This window comes from Haliaeetus leucocephalus, unplaced genomic scaffold, assembly GCF_000737465.1.
Source record: "Haliaeetus leucocephalus isolate CR32 unplaced genomic scaffold, Haliaeetus_leucocephalus-4.0 Scaffold135, whole genome shotgun sequence".
In the NCBI taxonomy this organism is placed as follows: Eukaryota; Metazoa; Chordata; class Aves; order Accipitriformes; family Accipitridae; genus Haliaeetus; species Haliaeetus leucocephalus.
The window spans coordinates 836,962-856,918 of NW_010972571.1; the positions used below are offsets into that span (position 1 = coordinate 836,962).

A 19,957-nucleotide genomic window follows, 5' to 3' on the forward strand; every position below is an offset into this window, starting at 1 on the left:
GGGAACAGAGAGCAACTCCTGCTGTTCAGCAGCTACAGCGTTGGAGAAATATTCTCATCATATTGTCAAATCATAACATGTAATCTTAGAAAATGTTTACTCGTCTTAAGACTTGTGTCATCAGCTAAGGAGCAGCTTAAGGAGAAAAAGTAGACTGTTATTTTTTTTTTGTACAACAGAATATGAGGAGTGAGGTACAAGTCCATCTATACATTTATATTTAAACTGAGATGGTTTTTTTGAGTTACCTGGTGTTACGGCCTTATTGGACTGAGTCGTCTTCTTCCTGTGACTTTTATTTTACCAGTTTGCCATGTACTCATCTGGTACAATGAATATGAAGGATTCCTATAGGCTTTGCATTAATTAACTGAAAAAAAAAAAAGAGTGGCTATTCAGTTATTACATCATTTTAGTTAGTAGGGTGCTTTTAGAGTGAATAACAGAAGGCACTTCTTAAATTGACAAGCCTTTCCCCCCACCCTTCAGCGTATAGGTAAGGTACTGATTAGAGTCGACTGCCACATTCAGCACCACAGGCACCCTTCTGCTGATGGAGGCTTTGGCAAGGATCGCCTTTTAAAGCCAGAAGCGCATCTCCACCAACAGCCTTGGAGACATATGAATTGCATCTACAACTCTGAATTCATAGGTGCGTTGGTATTGTTAGCCAGCATTCCTCATACTTTTGAGAAGTATTTATCAGCAAGAAATTAGTGTCTGCTGTTCTTATACGCTTCAGTTCTGGGAGGATGAAATTCCTGCATGAAAAGCTGCTTTATTTCTGCCCTGTAATTGGCTCCCGGAGGCAAATGTACAGAGTCACAGCAACTACAAAGAAAAAGCAGGGTATCCCAATGCAAAGCCCTTCCCCTGCTCACCTCGGAAACTGAGGCTGATTGATAGAGAAGCCAAATTAGGACAAAAAAAAAAAAAGTGTATTGTTTTGTTCTTAGCTTCATTTCCATGCATACGTTAAAGCTACTTTGAGCTATTTCAGTTACACCATTTTCAAGTGCACAGATCCAATAATCAAAGAAATTATGCAAGATGAAGTGCCAGTCAAATCGTTTGTGCATTTAACCCCTCCTAAACTCTGCATAAACTTATTTTGATGATGCTTCAACATTTTGGACTTCCCACCCATCTTAGTTCTACCCTTCTGCCCCTGCCCCCCACTGTTCGTTTCAATATAAAACCCCTTTTCGATCCTTCATTTAATTCAGCTACTCCTCTTTGCTATCTTCATTCAGCCTTTGACATTTCTTCATTTGTCTGAGCTGGATTTTCTCCTTTGAACTCATTCCATTTAACAACTGTCACCTTGTTCAAGTGACCACTTCCTCTAAACACCAGCATGTGTAACTCCTTCTCCCGACAGAGTAGCTCACATCTTCCTCCCTCAAAGGCAGGCAGCTCTCAGGGCTGGTCCACACACGTGAGTTTTGTTGGTCTATCAAGGAGGTGTTCACGTTAAAATACACCAAAGTGCCACTTGTGTGTGCTGTCGTGCTTTGCTGTGCCCAGCCAGCATTGGTAACACATGGCAGCGCAACCCATCAGCTCCTTCCCTAGGCATGCCGGCAATACTCACTGGTGTCTCCTTCCCTTACGAGAGAGGCATGGTAAGATCAGTTTGCATCCTTACTGGGAGAGTGTGCCTAGTTTGGGGGGAAAAAAATAGGTTGGGCTTAAGATGGTGGCTCTCTGGGGGAAACGAAAGGGCCTGGCTTCTCTCTCCGCCTTCTGCTGGGGGTGACAAACCCTGCTATGGAGCTGGGGCTTCTTTGGGTGAGAAGTCAGTATGGAGTCCTGCCCCTCCCTGCCCTGCTGAAGATGGAGGCTGTAGCTCTGCAGCCAACCTCCCCTTTCAGCTTCTCCCACATACGGTCTCTCCACTGTTGGCATATTTCCCTGCATTTTTTTGGTCAGGTTTACAGATGCAGGAGTTAAGCTCTGGCCTAGCCCTTTCTCTTCTCCATTCAGGCTTCAAATAAGGTGATGACTGCTTGCTTTCACTTCCTTGGCCTCTCTGGTGGTCTTGCTTTTTCAAGCCCCAAATGGCAAAAAGGCAGCTGAGAGAAAACACACGTTAACAGCTGCGGAGCCTTGCTGCTGTGCCCCAAGCCTGCCTTCCCCAGCCCTCATCCCATCTGTAACATCCACCTACGAGGTGATGTAAGCTCTCTCGGTTTACGTGAGACAGGGACACGGTGAAAACACGTGCACGACTCCAGACAGCTGAACTAACTCAATTCAAAGTCACAAGTTGGAACTGATTATGTGACTACAAACCCAAAACCGTTTGTCCCTTTTAAACTGAAAACCCATGAAAGTTCTCTTCAAAACTTCCCAACCCTAAGCCACTCCAGCACTTAGAGGAACAAAGTTTTAAATCGAGCTTTCACATAAACACGTGCAACTTCCTCATAGACCCCTACATGCTCTGTCAGACTGGTGACGTAAAACCAAGTAGCCAGTTCTCTAGCACTAGTAACTACTGCTAATTCAGTAGTAAGGAGCTTCCCTTCATCACCACTTAAGAGACCCCGAGTTCCTCCTTTTGGGGACAAATTATTGGCAGTTGTGCAAGTACCACAAATAAGAAATCTCCTCATGACCTTTATTTTTCTTTAGTTTTCTAAGCAGTTGGGATCCAGTAAAACAAGGTCAAATTGCAATCCAATAAACACTTTCTATTCCAAAGTATCCGGACAGTTCTTTCTACTGCAACACTTTCTACTAGTAAAATGTTCATTAAATACAGTATATTTTTAAACAAGATTAATACAAAGCTAGTCCTTGAAATAGAAACCGTGAGAAGGATCTTATGCTAATAAAATCTGCAAACAGGTACTTAAAACTGTACAGAGCAGAGACCTTGTAGTTAAGTAGAACAACTGAAACAACCTAATTTTGAGGCTATTGGAACTTCAGTCTAATTTCAAGAAACAGAATGAAATAATTGAAAAATACCACCAGAAACTGAAGTTACTTATATGCCTGTGGTTAAACCACTGAATTAAAAATAAAAAACTCTTTAATCAATGAAAAAAATACCACCGTGGTTTGTATGTGTGAAATTGAATGGTTTAAACTTGAGTGCCGTTGTCCCAATTAGATGAATATTCAAAGTGGTATGATTTTTCCCTTCTCTGCAATGTTCTGCCAACTGTGTAATTTTTAGGCATGGAAGATGCTTTTGAACCACTCTAGGTGCACATTCGATACAGACCATAGTTCTTTGTACAGCATTTTGATTTAAAGACTAAGGAAAATTATCAGGCACAAATCAGTCAAGGGAAAAACCAGTAAATCACTTACAGAGCTCTTGCTTTAGAAAAAAAAAAAAGCAGGGGAATTTAGAATGTATTTCTCATCTTGTTCCCACATTACCTGACCACTTCTAAATAGGGATGAAGGTGGTTAAGAGAGAAACAACTACTTCCTACATTTTTAAGAACACTGAAGTACTTGGAGAACATTGGCACAGAAACTATATTACACATGTACATTCACTTGTGAATATTTTAATGTAGCTCCAAACATAAAAATGTTGGTAATTTTATAGAATTCCATTAGGTATCAGTCCCAAAATATGGTTACTTGTATAAAAAAACCCCCTCTGTTAAGGTATTTGCATTTTGTAAGGTCATTTAGTGACATTTGTTGGCCACTGACCCCTGCTATTTGTGTACAATTTCACTTCCTCCCCACAATATATTTTGTAAAAGTGATGAAGTGGTGCAAAATCACCTGCAAGGGTCAGGAGTTAACATCTAATTCCAATTTTAGTGAAGATAGCCACTGAAAGACGTACATTTTACCTGCTTTTTTCCCCCCTCTTTTTCTATCTTCTGAACCCCCCATAACTACTGAGAAACTGTTGTTGGCAAAGAGAACGTAAACACAAGTGAATAGGAAATTGCATTTTATATTGGAATCATCTGCCTCAACAGAAATTTACCATGGGGTTTGTTTACCCAGTGCGCCTAAAGTAGGCAAACAATTTGCTTATTGCTTAAAGATCTGCAAGAGTTAATAAAATTCAGAAGACAGTATCATCAGTAAGTATGCAATTTGAGATAAATACAGGTAACAGCCATCTTACCTAAGCTTTCCAATTTCAGCCTGTTTAAGCCCAAATACCATTTTCATGACACTAAAGCTTAATGACAAAATAACATACGGCACAATAACTTCTCCAGCAAAGTTAGGTGGACAAGAAAGTATTATAGAGTAAAATCTGACCACATGGAATGTTTGCCGTGACCTAGATATAAACCTAGCTTGCTAAGGTCGGTCACAGAAAAACCCAAGTATGTTTTCTGTCCCTACTTTTAATTTTAAAGTGTAGCTCCAGGAGATAGCATAGGGCATGTCCCACTCTGTAAAGTGGACAGAATTCTGCGATTAATTTTTGTGGGTTAAGAAGCCCGGGCCCTGTAGTTACTTAGAATATCAAGATACCAGTGTGCTAAGAAGCAAAGTAAGTACAATGCCAAAGAAATGCGGAATTGAGCAATGGAGTTAGTGATGATGATTAGCAAAATCTGTTCTTTTGTCTTGGCAAAGTATCAGCAACTCACAGGATTCTTGAAATGTAGGTGTTATTCACAGGAGCAGTCCATGTCCAGCCCTGCCCCATTGCTGCCATTGCAGCCGTCCGATACGGGAGCACAGTCTCCCCCCTCTGTTACCTGATCCACACAGCAGCCAGACATACTCTGGCTGAGGCAGACCTGCACGTCATTGTCATCAGTATCGTAACTGGCAGGACATGTTTCTTCTGACGCCCCGTCGTGATGGGTACCTCTGTCGTTGGTCCCTGCTACCTCATCTCCCAAGTCTATGACATCGTCCAGCTGCTCTTCTGGATCAGGCTTGGCTACCGTTGAGATCTGTGCTTCTAAGTTTCTTGTGTTCTCTGTGACTTCGAATTCCTGCTTCTCCTCTGCCATTTGCTTCTCCCTAGTACTTAATTTAGTCTTCATGGATTTCTTCATATGTTTGTTGTGCACGTCTTCTTTGGAGAACCTCCAGTGAAACTACAAGTAAGAGATCCAAATGTTAAAGACCATTAGAGACAATCTCACATGGACAGTTGCTTTCCTGAGTAGAAATGTTTTTATTATTTAGTTTTAATTCAAAGACTAGTTTGAACAAAAAGACCTAAGATTAAAAAAATGGCATAACTAAATCAGACGACTTAAGATCATTTGAGCCTACATGTATGTATCTGTTAGAGTGGAGACTGTGGTGCATTCTACTTCTGCTGTTTCACATGTCTAGTGGGTTCCTCTCCGCATGCTGTGTCACTGTTGAGGCCTATAGCAACCTGGCAGACAACCTGCACTGTGTGCGAAGCAAGAATATGCAAAGCTGCACAAGTGCAGACAGAGGAAGCAATCCTATGGCATTATTCCAGTGTTTTTCACCAGGTTAGCAGCAGAACTAACACTATACCCAAGACTATACCCAAACAGTAAAATAGTCTGAACCATTTGTATGAATGTTTTTTGATGAGAAAGCATGAGGCTGCCTCTTGCAGCACTCACCAAAAGACTTACCACAGCCACCATTTCAGAAGAACTGTTTTAACTACTATTATTAAAAACAAACAAAAAAAAGGAACTAGCAGTACCCTGAAATACTGACTCGACAGGTATAACATATATAAAGGCTGACAAATATGCCACTAATGTATCTGCTTCATTTGTCAAAAAATAAATAGACCTTCCCAAGGAAAGGCAGACCATGTTCCATGGCACTGCTGAGCCATCCTACACATTTGCTAAATACATGTAAATGTACACAACCATTTTGTCAGCAGTGCCCATGCTGATAGAAACTCAGGGATGGGTTAGGAGGCAGTGCTTGATGGCACAAATAATCTCATTGGGACATTCAGCAGATTCAGCTGTGGTCCAAAAGCCATTTTCTCCAGTGCAACCAGGCCTGTGCTGAGGTTGGTCAAAAGAAGGACTCATACTCATAAATTTTTGATCTAGCTATTTATTCCTTAATCAAAAAGCCATTCAAAACCTATTAAGTTTATTAGATTACAAAGATGGAGCAATGCTCTTTCCTTCTGCTAGCCAGAACTTAATGTAAAAAGAAAAGGAAAACAAAAAAAAGAAACTGGCTTTCACAAGATTCTTCTTGGTTTTACTTAGAGAAAGCTATCTTTCACTTAAACATCATTACAGTTTAGAGAAAGAGGAAAGATAATATCTCAGTTCTAGAGCTCAACTGTTTAAAATTCAGAGACACCTGAATATTTTTTTTGATTTGCCGAAGTGCTGGACACCCACAGCTCCCCTTTAACTCACAGCTCTCTTTGACAGAAGGTAAGATCAGGGCCCTAAATGTGATAAAGATCAAACCGTAGCAGGCTCTGTGTGTATGTGCAAATGTATGTATACTTAGTCAGGTATTTATATTGTATTTCACAAAAATGCATACAGCACTTTTGTATAAAGTGAATGAACACCATTACCTCATTGCTGACTGAATATTGCACTAATAAAAGTACTTCTGTCTTACTAAAGAGAAAAATAAGTTGTACCCCTCCTTGCATGTTTCCTTTTCTGTTCCTCTGGCTAAACTGAACAGCCATTGGTTGCTGTGCCTAGGTAGGATAGATCAGTTTCCAACACTGCAATGTCCTTTTTTCATCTTATCAGCCTATTTCCCTCCTCCAAGAGTTTATTTATAAATATTTTAGACATGCCGTATCACAAGTTAGCAAAATGCTGAGAGCCTGTGACATTGTATGTGCAGAATATTCAGCAACTCAATCAAATGCTAGGTTTGGCATCTTTGATGTGACTCACAACAATCACTTACAGACGTTGAACCAGTCTTACATTTCTTTATATAACTATAATCAATGTACCCCATTTTTCCTTGACCTTTGGTATGAAAATGTGCTGCAGTGATATTTGCCCTCAAATATGTCTGTATATTTAATGCTGCCAACGAGTAAATCCTTTGTTTTGTCAACCAGACATTGTTAAATAAGTTTTTATATTCCCAAATGAAAAAATTTAAACAAAGTTTTGAGTCATCTGGATGGTATGCATTTGTTATTATAATAGAAGAAATCAGTATCATACTAATTTCTCTATTTGAAGACACACAATTGCTTCTATGTTCCCACCCTTTCCATTAAAACCACACAAAGCGGTAGGAAAAAAATGACCAAATACAGGCACTCCAACCCTCATCTCAAGATCCCTTTAATCACCTGAAAACAAAGAGAAAAAACAAGAAAGATGGGCTTTGTAACACATTCACAGAACACTCTGGGCTCCAGCTTCACTAATGAGAGAGGGTAAATCCTAAATTATGCTCCCAGCGGTTCTTTCCTAACTTCAGTCAGTTCAAACGCTCTCCTGGTCTCCACCGTATCTAAAAGATGACTTTCACAGAACCTGGCTCCAAACCAGTGAGGGCTTTATAGATGAAAACTATCTGTAGTTACCCAAAATGTTGGGTAAAATGCTCCTAGTGCTCAGCTGTGCTTAGCGTTTCCAATCTCCTACTCCAGCTCAGTTTCTGCAGGGCCTCGAGCGCACCACTCCTTCAGGTGACATTTGGCTAGCCAGCACTCACGTAAGTGCACAGAGTTAGAATAAAAACAAGCCTGTATTAATTAGCAGCCTTCTCATCATGTGGTTTCAGAGATCCTTTCCCTACTTCACCTGGCTTTTTTGATCCCTCTGCATACTGCAAGGGCAAGGCAAATTCAAGTACTATAGGAAGGTCAGCACTTCCCCAGTTTCCAGTTTAAACCAGTCCTTTTATTTCCCTCTCAGCTGTATGGCGTGACAGGTTTGGGCAGGGGTTCCCACAGCTACACGTTTAAAAATGGAAATGGCAATACATACATGTATCCACATACATGCATCATTAGCTGTCAGCTACATTCTTGGACAATTTAGCTGGATTTGGGGGACTTTTTTTGTTAAATTCTAGCAGAATTCATTAACAGTCACACAATAGAAACACTAGCCAAGATCAAGCCTGTGCCGTGCTAGGCTCCATCAATACACATAGCAAGAAAGAGACCAATTTAAATAGAAAAGACATGCAGTAGGTGAGAGAAAATTGTACTGGTTCCACCTTGCAGGCAGTGAACGTGAGCAGAGAATTCTAGGTCATGTATGGAGGTTTATGGCCCAGCTGTAAAGAGAAATCTGTATCTCTTCTGCTGCCCTGAGTTCAACAGAGAATGAAATATAAGAGCTTTCACATAATTTAAGCATTTTTTGTTTCTCTCATTTGAATAGTTCAGTTCCGTCTATCTTGCTACAGTAGCGCAGAAACACTGAACAGGCCATTTTTACTTCTTTGGGAAATCAATTACAATATTAAAATACCTCCAACAAAAACCAAAAAACCCCAGGAACTCAAGGTTATTTACCTTAGATTCTTTCTTCTTTGCTTTCTGGGGCAAAGAAGGTCTCTGAAGAAATACAATTTGCTTTGTAGATAAATTCCCCTCCCTGAAAAGAAACAAATGCACACTCCTGAGAATGAATTAAATTCACATCCAGCATCATTCAAAGTGAAACTCCATCTCAGTCACTTACTTCTGCAGGTCAAAACAACAAACTGAAGAATGACCTAAACATTGCCTGTCCCCTGTGTCTTTGAGCAGCTTGGTATTTGGGGGGAAAAAAGCGCAACTGTTCAGCCTGATAGAGCCTGTCAGCCTGTGACATACTTCTGCTGAATGTTTTAGCATTAGTGTGTAAACACAGAATAAATTGTTTGGAGCAAAAAGCAAGAAACCCAAGCCCCATGATGCCTGTGTGTAGCAGCATCTCAGCAACACCGGAGTGCTCCCTCCCTCCGAGGCACCCATCTGAACGGGGCTGGGTGCTCCGCACGGGTCTGTACCACAGTAGGAGGCACAAGCAAATGCCACCAGTGGTTAGATGGGGTGGGTGCCCTCCTGCACTGTCAACCTGACTGGTGTTACTAAGTTATAAATGGGATACAGAAAGCTAGAAGAGATAGAAAATCATGTATACCTTTAAGAGACAGGGCTTACAAATCATAATTGTGATTTTCTATTCATTCCTATATTTAAACATATATGAAAAACTTAAATATCGGTTTTCTCCCAGCACAGATGGCCTTTACTTTTTAGGTGTTTATGTGTAGGAGTAGTCTTCATCTAGATCTCATAAAGAACTGGGTGTATTTTCACTCTTTTAAGATAAAAAATCATGACTGATTATATTAGTGTATATATATATAAAAATATATTCCTCACCAGTGAAAATTCAGAAAGTGCTATCTTCATGATTAACAAGTGGGATGATTGTTTTTCACCACAGTTATGAAGAGTATTTTTAAGTGACTTGCATTTATAGTTAAAAACTCAGACTATTAATAATAGTAGACCGCAGAATGATTGTACATGCAAACAAGGCTACTAGAGTAATGATACACCACAATCTCACATGGTTCTTCTCAGCTAGACTGTGTGTATCAGCAGCATTAGACAGACATCGATTAAGAATAAAATTACTTTTCTTCAGGCAGGCAACATGTCACTCCAAACGTTATCACAGGTTTTGTCTCTGCTCTAAGAGTTGCTACTAGGAAATCCAGAGTGGGACTTTTACAGTCAAGGAGTTTACAGACAGGCAGAGACAACACCCAGAAAATTCATGCAGAAACCGCACTGCCGCCTTGCAGTATTTTGCCCACCAGACACATGCTTCCTGCCCCATGTGGCTTGTGATGCTCAGAAAACCCAGAGAACAGCTGCAGCAGGGCTTGCAAGGGCAGCTACTGCGCGCATGCAAGGAAAACCACACTAACTGCAAGGAGAATTGCTTGTATGGACTGCGGTGCTCGTACAGCAACTTCCCTGGCCAAAAGGCAGCACCCACCTCCTACCTACCTGTTTGTCTTCACAATTGGAGTAGGAAGCACGCATGTCAGCTGCCAGCCATACACGGCAAGGGAATTCAGCAGCGGAACGTAATCCGTCTGCACTTCAACTCCCTAGGAAAGAACAATCAACAGTTAGCATTATCAACTAGGGTATGACATTCAGTCTGACAAAAAAAAACAACAAAAAAAACCCAAGAAAAAATACATGTGTGGGTACTCTGGGAGGGAGAATGCGTTTTTGTACTAAAAAGTGGGTCATTTTGTATGTTCAGCTAGGCAGGAAGGAAAATGTTCAAAAATATGAGACACAGGACCTATCAATCGCCTGTACATCACAAACTGTTAAATGAGTGTTTAAAATGGTAGACGTATGTGATCTTGTTTTTACACTGCCTGAGTCATCCATCTAGCTTTAGATGATTCCAGATCTGAACAGGACAAATTAATTGTATTTTACCAATTATCTCCTCCCAAGCAAAAAGATATATTCAAGTAGTTGAAAAATGACAACATTGCTTTGTCTGGATTCTGCACTTGTCTAGGCTTGAGTAAATCCTGAAGATTTGTACTGAAATCAGTCAGGTTACCCTGCCATGATGGATCAAGAGCAATATAGCCAACAACAACATAAATAGAATATAAGTACAGATCTATTCCTTTTATCACCCCCAAATACGCATTGCTTCCTTCTTATTTTGAATCAGGAGATCTGTGGGCGAGACCAAAAGCATTGCCTTTCAGTGCAGAAGTCTGGCTCCAGCTGCAGATCTACCCAGCAGAGCCTTGCTAATTCTCTTTCTACCAAATGGTAGACCCTGTAATTCACACAGAAAGAACCACTGGTGATTTCAACAAAGATTGCTCCAGTGAGGTGTCTAATTGCCAAGACTTCCAGTAATTTAACAAATAGATGCTAAAGCTTATTTACTAGTTTTTAATTTTAATAAACACAAAGCAGGCAAATGGTAACTACTAGTCTCTAAAAATATAACTACATTCAATTGGAATAACAATTAAATTTGCCAAAAAGCTCAGGCACTTACACTAGTTTCATGTGCATGCAAGGAGTTGTAACTGCCAATTCTCAACACTGGGTAAGGCACAATAGTTTTGCAGCTCAAAAAAATCCATTTATTCCGCCGTAATAAAATAGTCATTTGATCAGAACTAATCCAAATCCTACTGTAGTTATTTCAAGGTATTTTAGTGAATTCCAATCTCAGCTATTCCTTTCTTCTAAAGAATGTAATTTAGGTCACTTGATATCTTCATAACTCAATGACTGCCTGACTATACCTATTAAAAACCTGATCATGACCACAAATGCAAATAGCTGAAGAAGCTGTATCACTCATGCTTCAAAAGGAGAACGTTTAAAAACTCTACTCCAGAAAGTGCATGCAAGAGAACACTCTACTAATGTTACTTCTGATTTCTGTACAGAGGCTTTCAGGCACTTACAGAGATACTGCTACTTTACAACATCACCATGTACAGACCAGAATTGCTAACTCCAGGAGAGGAATGAGTTGTCCTGCAAGAGGGAAGCAATACCACATGGCCTTTGACTCATGTCCTCTGAAGGGATCAGGACTTATCCTACATCTGTGATCGTGGTAGATTCAGAGTCTCCTCAGACTCCCATTTCCCTCTGTAAGATGGGTATTTCCACCCTCTTTCCAGGTTTTAAAATCAAAGGTAATGCAAAAATTATGAGGTATCTAGATGCCTTTAAGAGCTAATGTCTCAAGAAAACACATTAATAACACGTTGAGATTTATGAGATTGGTCAACAATGCCTTCCAAAACTAAAGACGAAAATATGCAACATAAGCATTAAGAATAAGGTCAGAGCATCCACCATGGCAAGCCTGCAATGAGGTGCCTGGAAGAACACATAAAAGGATGAACAAAACATTCCCTCCATCAAACAGCATTTGTAGAAGAAAAAACAGAAGGAGCTCACTCATTTAGAGGGTGGAAGACTAGCAGGTCAGGAAAGACTGGCACAGCAGACCTTGTTTGTGCCCCAAGCAACATCTTATGTTGCAAAGAGGATTTCTATTTTGAATTCATTGCCTAAGGTTGGCGATTAGCAAGGAGAACCTTCTCCTTGCATCAGAATGTGCAGCAATCGTCAAAAATCAGAGGGAGATTATGGCAATGAGGAAGGACATCAATACCACACAGAGCTCATTTGGCTGCTGCAGAAGCCAAATTGCTTCAGGGACGCGCCGTCACTCCTGCCACAGCCCACTGTCCCTGCAGGTTCTGAGTGGCAAAACAAGGCCAGCTTTGGACCTGTCTGACTTGTCAGGATTAAGCATCATCTGCAGCAGATGATGTTGTATTTCACAATACCAATAGTGCAGAAAGGAAAAGAGCAGGTAAGCACATGTAAAAGTGTAAAGTTACCAGAAAATAAATTTAAGATTAAATTAAAGTCAGTTTGGCTTAAATAATTTTTTTTTTTTTAATCTGGAAATGTAAAAAACTCTGTTGAAAGAATGCTGTACAATGTTACAAAAAGGTAACCTCTTATTTTTCCTATGTGCTGGTACGTGACACGACAATCTGCATGTTAGGCTGTTTGGAGGAAGGAAGCATATACATTATACAGAGGTGCACACCTCCTCTGAGCTCCACATGCTCTTTAAGAAGCTCTCTCCAACTCTGCAGGATGCCTTGCTGGAGTCAGACACCGCACCTCTTCCCCAGGTCCCTGGGGGAATAAACTACTACTAATAATTGGCTGCATTTGAAGATGATAGACAAGAGAAAGGAGTCACTCCTGAATAAACAGGTGTAATTCATATGGGCTTCAACCTCCTTACTTGCAAATACAGATAATTGAAGCTTTCTTTAAGACCACAAGAAATTACTTCTCCCTTCCCCTCCTGAATCATCAGTCGTAATCCTATCCCACGACTGGAAATTTGTGTGCCAGCAGGAGTCATAGTTATACAGGCCTTTAATTGGTGTCATATTAAATGCTTTCCAAAGCAAAAATGCTTCTAAACAAAGAATACACTGGGGGACGGGTGCAGAGGAAAAGAGTCATCTTGTATTCTTTTTATATTTAATACAATAATTAACATTATTTTATCTACTATTATTTGAGACAATGGAAATGAAATTTCAAACATACGTAAGATGAAATTGCAATGCTCTTTCTAGATAGCAAATATTGGATTTGAACACCAGCAGAAGTAGAAAGTACATGCCAGAGCTCTTCTGAAAAAGAAGTGTTCAAATAATGCGTCTCAAACTGGGAGACATTTCATTCAGTGAAAGGGTGGAAAATTTTAATTAACTTGCTTCCCACTCTCCTGTGGATGATAAGTAATCTCTGATCACACCTTGAGTGTCAAGAAGCCAGAGCATATTAAGCTAGTTTTTTTCCCTTGACTTGCATCACATGAAAAGAATTCATTTTATTTATAGTTGTACTGTTTGTTTTCAGCATTTTCTCCTTTCACAGTTGCTTCTGCTCATTAGAAGAAAAAAAATGATTAAAAAATGATAACGATAATATCTAGGGCAAGCCACACAAACAACTGCATTAACAATTTTTCTTTTCTTTTCCCCCCCTACTGTGGCAATTTTAACCACAGCAAGATAATAAACAAGACAACTATTAAGCTCCTGTGAGACAGAAAGAAGTTCTTTAGAAATCATTCTTTCCTGGGTTAAGTGAATGTGATTTAGTCACAAGGCAGCTATGGATTGTGACTATTTAATATTTTTTTCCAACATGATTAAAGAGTGGAAGATTGAAAATCCCATTAAATAAATCTTAATAAAAGCTTTATCGGCAAATCTTAACAGACTGCATACTAAGATCTACAGACAGATGGCAAAGAGGATGGGAAGTAAAAAACACGAGTCGCTTTGAAAGTGTAACCTACTGTTTGTTGGGGAAAACTGGCAGTGCATTCAAACCCAGCTCCTTACAAAAATAGAGGGGAGAGCCCACGAGGGAAGCAACGTGCACCCCCAGCCAGGGCTGGTTACCAGTCCCCACCACTGCCAAAGCCAGAGCTTTCTCTCCTAGGGCACTGAAGGGAGGAAGAGGAAGTGGTAAAGGCAGAACTTGCACCTTAGTGGAAAAGAAGGAAAATAAAACGAGATAAATTGATATGGGCTGTGCAAGAATGACCCGATAAAAGTGTGCAGCAAGTGTTTTATGTTTGCAGTAACACAGCCAACAAGAAGACTAAATCCAAGCTATAAATTTGTGAATTATTTGCCTTTTTCCTTTTCAGACTTCTTCCAAAAGGTAATTTCTGCTAACAATATAACATTATCGATCCATTAAAAACATTTATTGGAAGCAAAAGAGAACTTTCACAAGTGTTGCAGCAATAAAAGTTGGACTATGCTCTTCTAGTATTGAGCTGCTCCTAAATTTCCTTGTGCAATACACCACAGCACCTTTGCTAGCAGACACTTGCTACACATCCGTTAGCTGTATAGCAGACGGGTGTGCGACAGCTCCTGTGCTCTTAGAAACCACCAGTGGCTTTTGGCAGCAGATGGGTCCCTGACCAGCACAGACTAGCTGCCAAATTGGGACTTTAGTGGAAAGTTAATAGAAAAAAAAGTAATAACTAAATCCAGAGACAGGCTTTTTGCTCACTATTCTGGGCATATGTCATTTAGAGTTATTTATGATTACTTAATATATGTGAATTCATGCACTGTGAAAGATTTTTGAGACTATAAGGCTCTAACACTATATGGGGTAGCATCCTGCTAAGACAGTTTTTTCTGCGATTCAGATGTATCCAGTCACAATTTCAATACACACATAGGCTGCTGAGTAGCATTCACATCTGTCTCCACGTCTAGGGTGAAACGAAAAACAACCAAAGAACAGTCCAGTGCCTGCAAAGCCCACTTCTCTCAGTGACTTCCGGAGATGCAAATCCTGCTTTCTAGCACGTGTATAAGCTAACAAAAATGTTTGAGTGCTCCTGATATTGTCTGCACCTGTAACACAGAAGCACATTTGCATAGCAACACAATTTTGCATTTATAGAAGCACAGGATAGGTAGCAAAAGCTCCACAAGGTGAACGTGTTGACACGGAGGGTTACCCGCAAAGGAAGCACAGAAGCACCTTATGAAATGTGTTAAACTTACCATTGCACAGGTAATGTACACATGATTGGGCAACTCCACATAACTGGCCACTGAGCACAAGAAATAAATGTGATCTAGCAATCCATCCAAGTACATTTTCTTAAATAACTCTGGCATTTTTAGTTTTGCAATTCCTGCAAGACATGTGTGCTGTACCTTAAGGTGAGCACTGATTTTACTGTTTGTCTATCAACTGGTTTTGGGAAAAAACCCGACATAGAAAAACACTACCTGAGAACTTGTATACTCCAGGGTGCCTTACCACACACAGCTTAATCATGTCCATGCAGCTTCCCCAACATAATTTCCTTTGGTTATAATTTATTCTCAAACAAAATTTGGCTTTTGCAAAAAGGCTTTGTGCACTACTCCACCATTACGGAACTAGTATCTATTTCCACGCGAGAAACACAGCTGAAGCACAGATCCTCTACTACCACCGGTTCGGGTGGCAGGAAAGCAAATGTTGGCACTGCCTTTCACTTACGTGCAGACTGTGTATGCGATTTATGGGGTCCCAAAACCTGCTTCTCATGCCCCTCAAAATGATGAGGCCCCTCCCAAACCTGCCAGACAGGAGCATAGGGTCAAAGAGGTGCATTAGCCAGGGCTCTACCGCCTGGCTAAAGGTGACCTGCTGGGGAAAAGAAACGTGACTTGTGCCCTGTGTGTTTTTTTAGACAATATAAGAGGACTGAAATACTTTTTCTCAGCTTGTTCTTAAGTGGAAAGTTCAGATCTGGCATGCCCACTTTTTCCTGAAAGATTTGACAGGTGAGCAGAGAACTAATTCTTATCGCTGATCTTGTCACAAACCCGTGACAGATAGGAAGCGATTTTTTTTTATTCATACTGTTTTAGATCCTGTGCTTTTCTGCCTGTTTACTTCAAGTGCCCTTTACTCATGTGGAAGAACTGTTTGCCTTGTTAAGACGTTCAATACTGCCAGCGCCACAAGAATGTATCAGGGAAGTTCCAAGTTTGTATTGCTAGATTTCATTACTAAATTTATCAACAAAACCAAAGAAAGATTAGCCTGTGGATTTTAATACTGTATAGAGCATATGTCTACTGAGTTCAGTAGACAAATACATACGTATATATGCTGCTTTCATATCTTACATAAAAAAATGAAACAAGAATTATAAAAACCTTTTGAAGATAACAGGCTCCTGAAGGTTTTTGCTCAGCTTTTCTTAAAAAGCAACAAGGGGCAAATGCTGAAATATTATGCCCAAACAACATATATGTCCTCTGGGTGGTAAAGAGGGTCACGCACACAACTGCTTTTCATGGTCATCACCATCAGCTCCTTTGCTGACCTGGTCATGCCTTTCTCCCATGGCCAGAAACAGCAGAACATAGCTTAACTGACATATGACCTAAATCAGATTTACAGACAAATCAAATCCTCATTTCCAGAGAATTTGTTTCAAGGCTTACATTAAGGCAACTTGCAACCTAGGCTCAGCAGAGATAATTTTTTTAATCTTTTGGTATGTCGCAGTTTAAAAGGTTTACCATGTCTACAGCGGACAGTGACCCCATTTGATTCTGCCAGGGAAATGGCAACACCATGATGTATTTGAGATTTTAATTCATGTCAGTACACCAAAGATATGGTATAGCAAAAAATATAGTGATGAATCACCAGCTAAGGATTTTTAATGAGAAAATACCTGTAAATTAAGGACAATATTTTCAAAATGAACAAGGCTTCAGAAGCAGAACAATGCAGATATCTAAAATAAATTTTAAAGACAGTATTAGCTATTTTGTTTTGGGTAATGGGGAAGAGAAGATGACAGATTAGAGTTGGGGAGAGGGAAATCATGCAGGCTGTGATTAATCAGAACTGTCTACCCACATTTGCCTACACAAGCAGAATTAAAACCATCAAACAAGTTTTAGGGCTAGATCTCAGAGGCTGTGGTGGAAATAATATGTGCTGACATTTTTAGAGTTAAAATGATAAGGATGAGAGCAGCATTTTGTCATTAGAAGTCCTGTGGTCATTTGCAGAGAATGCCACAGCTCTGCTTCGAGAAGAAAGAGTTAAATTACTCAGAGCTATTACATCCTGTCTGCTGCTTGGCTGGGACCACATACTGTGACAGCTGCGAGCTTTACATCCTCTACAAACTGACATTTTACACACACACACAGAGTGCATCACGCTGTTCAACTTGTTTTCTCTATTAGCCTCAGCAATTAAAAAGGCAGCACTTTCTCTGCTAAGAGGTATGCCAAACCGTTTACTTTTGCCTTTATGGTTAAACAGCAAAACTTTACCATTTCATTTAGAAAGGTTCTTTTTTCATTACTAAGGGCATTGATACATGCTACATGTCTTCCTTTTTAAAACAGCTTTCTTTTGTTGTGGCTGGAATTCCTTTGTTTGTTTCTTCTTCTTAATTAGGATACAGCACAATAAATTTACATTCAGTTAAGACCACATCTGAACTCATAGCTCACCCAGATAATCATATCTGATACAAATTTAAAATAAGGATCCATTATACACATTTATGTCATGCTGCCCATCAGGGCTTCTTCCACTGCCTTGGTACAAATGAAAACAACAAATGGAAAATGTTAATCTAGACCAGAGCTGAACCTATACAAAAAAAAAAAAAAAGAAAGTCTACATTATTGAGTCATTCCACTGCTCCATAATTATCTCTGTGATAATTTCACTTCGAAGTACTCATAACAGAAACAAAGGCTTTACTGACTTTCGGACATCATCTGTCACTACTGAATTCCATCTCCTTCCCTCTACATCCCCCATTTTACAGTCCCTTCCTCTGCCACTGCATTATTCCACACTTATGGTAAATAAAGCTGAATTTGAACAGGGTTTAATGAAGAGGCAACTTAATATTCTGGGTACAACACTGGGCAAGTGCCTACAGATCCTCTGGCTTCTGGTCTTTCTTTCATTCACTTGATGACTTTACCTACCTATGCCTATTATGTCTCAGAAAGCATGAGACATGAAATATCCAGGCAGTTATTTGTCAGGAGAAGAAAACAGATGTGGTCAGCTCTGCTCTTCTTCTAAATGGGTAAGACCCATGGGGTAAGAGTTCCCCAACGCCTCAACCTCCTTCCTTCAGCAGGCTATTTCTTCTCCATATTCTTCCGCTTTCACATTGGTGGGTAACGCATTCTTAGTGTCCCCAAAAGAGGGGCACTTGATCTCAGAAGAGCAAAATTGCCAGGGAACACCCAGCAGCCAATTTTTAAATTACAGCAGAGAATAATCTGATCATACCGACAAGCTTTGTATATGCTATCAGTCAGTTTCTGAAATTGGACATACCAAATCTTATTCTGGAACAAGAGATTCTCCACATTAGCCCTCACACAGACATGGTGTGCAGCAATACAGCATCTCTTGACACACCAGATGCTATTGGGAGGTTGATTCCTTAAACTGTTGACCAGCTGTGTCTCCAGCATGGAACTGCTAGAATTGCAGGCAAATGATACTCCACCTACCAGGGCTCTAATGCTTCAAGGGGCCCTGCTAGAAGATACTCTTCTGCTGTGTCCTAGTGTTTTGGTCACCACTCTGCCATCACAGGATCCCCATTATCAGATGCTGTCCTTGTCATGTAGCTTGAGATAAACTTCCTTGTGTACTCACAGAGCAAACTAAGAGGTGCGTAGGGGCCATTGTGCATAACTTTGTTGCAGTATCCTAGTGACAGAGAGAACCTTTCACTGGTTGTCTAAGAGCCGAATTGGTTCAGACCAAGAATCCATTTAACTCAGAAAGCTGTCTCTAACATAGCTGTAAGTGACAGCTAAGAAAGAATAATATATATCAGGGCAAGCATGTAGGATACCTGCCCCAAATATTTTGTGTACTTCCTCTCAGCATGTCTGGTTTAGTTTCTACTGGAAGGAATTGAGTTTGTCCAATATGAGACCATTCTGTGATGTGAGGTGAGGCATATTAAGTGGGGAGGATCAAGGGGTTCACTTCAAAAACACACTCCTGATCTGAATTAAAATGCTTGTATAAACACAGAGATAGATAAGTTAGAGGAAAAAAACAACATTGCTTTCACCTGAACCCATCTAAGCTTCTTGAATGCACAGCATTCTCCAGAAACGAGTTCCACAGATCTGCTTCCTGCTGCATAAAGAATTACCTGAATTATCTCCTTTTTGTTTGCTTTGCACCTGGCCCCAACTACTGCCATTTGACAGTCCTTAGTTCTTAAACTGGAAGAGGTGGCAAACAATCAATCCCTAATTACATGCCTCCCGTGATTTAGGAGACCTCTACCTACACCATTCCCTGCAACTCTTCTCTGTTCCAGGCTGAAAGGACATACCATGTAAGGTCTTCCTAACTGGAAGCTGTCTGTATCATTGATCATCCTCACTGCTCTTCTCTGAACAATTACACTGATAACATAACCTTCGAAAATAATGTGCTGTCAAACCACAGCTTATACAGTAGTATGTAGTAGTACATGCTTGCTGTTTCACCCTCTATTCCTTTCCTAACAGTTTGTAACATATGGTCAACATTAATGCTTCTTAACATTTGCCTTCTTGATCAGCAATGACCTAATGCACTCATGGAACCATCTGTCATTATACCAAAACCTTGCTCCTGAGTGGCAACACCACAATTTGACCCTAAAAATGAACAAGAACTTACAGTGAAGTTGTAATAACTGGAATAACGTAATATAGGAATTGTTTGTTCAGATGCATATTAGCACAAGAAAAACTGCCATTAACGCATTACACTGTTCTTCAAGAAGTTTCTAGCCATTATTATATGGCCGTTTCTTGCTACACTACAAAGTCATCATTTAATAACCAAACTCTTAATCCTAGTCTGGAATTTTATACATTTGGTCTAGTATCTGTC

The 19,957-nt window shown here is 40.1% G+C and overlaps 1 protein-coding gene across 1 annotated transcript in view; it reads right to left on the reverse strand.

The window, feature by feature from the left end:
- Window positions 1-4,610: 4,610 nt before the first annotated feature.
- Window positions 4,611-19,957, reverse strand: part of RFTN1 (raftlin, lipid raft linker 1) — an 83,477-nt gene continuing 68,130 nt past the window's right edge. The window contains exons 7-9 of the mRNA XM_010585909.1: window positions 9,923-10,026; window positions 8,429-8,510; window positions 4,611-5,048 (exon numbers count right to left, since the gene is read on the reverse strand). Of these exons, the coding sequence (XP_010584211.1) occupies window positions 4,611-5,048; window positions 8,429-8,510; window positions 9,923-10,026 (624 nt within the window). The remainder of the gene's footprint in view (window positions 5,049-8,428; window positions 8,511-9,922; window positions 10,027-19,957) is intronic.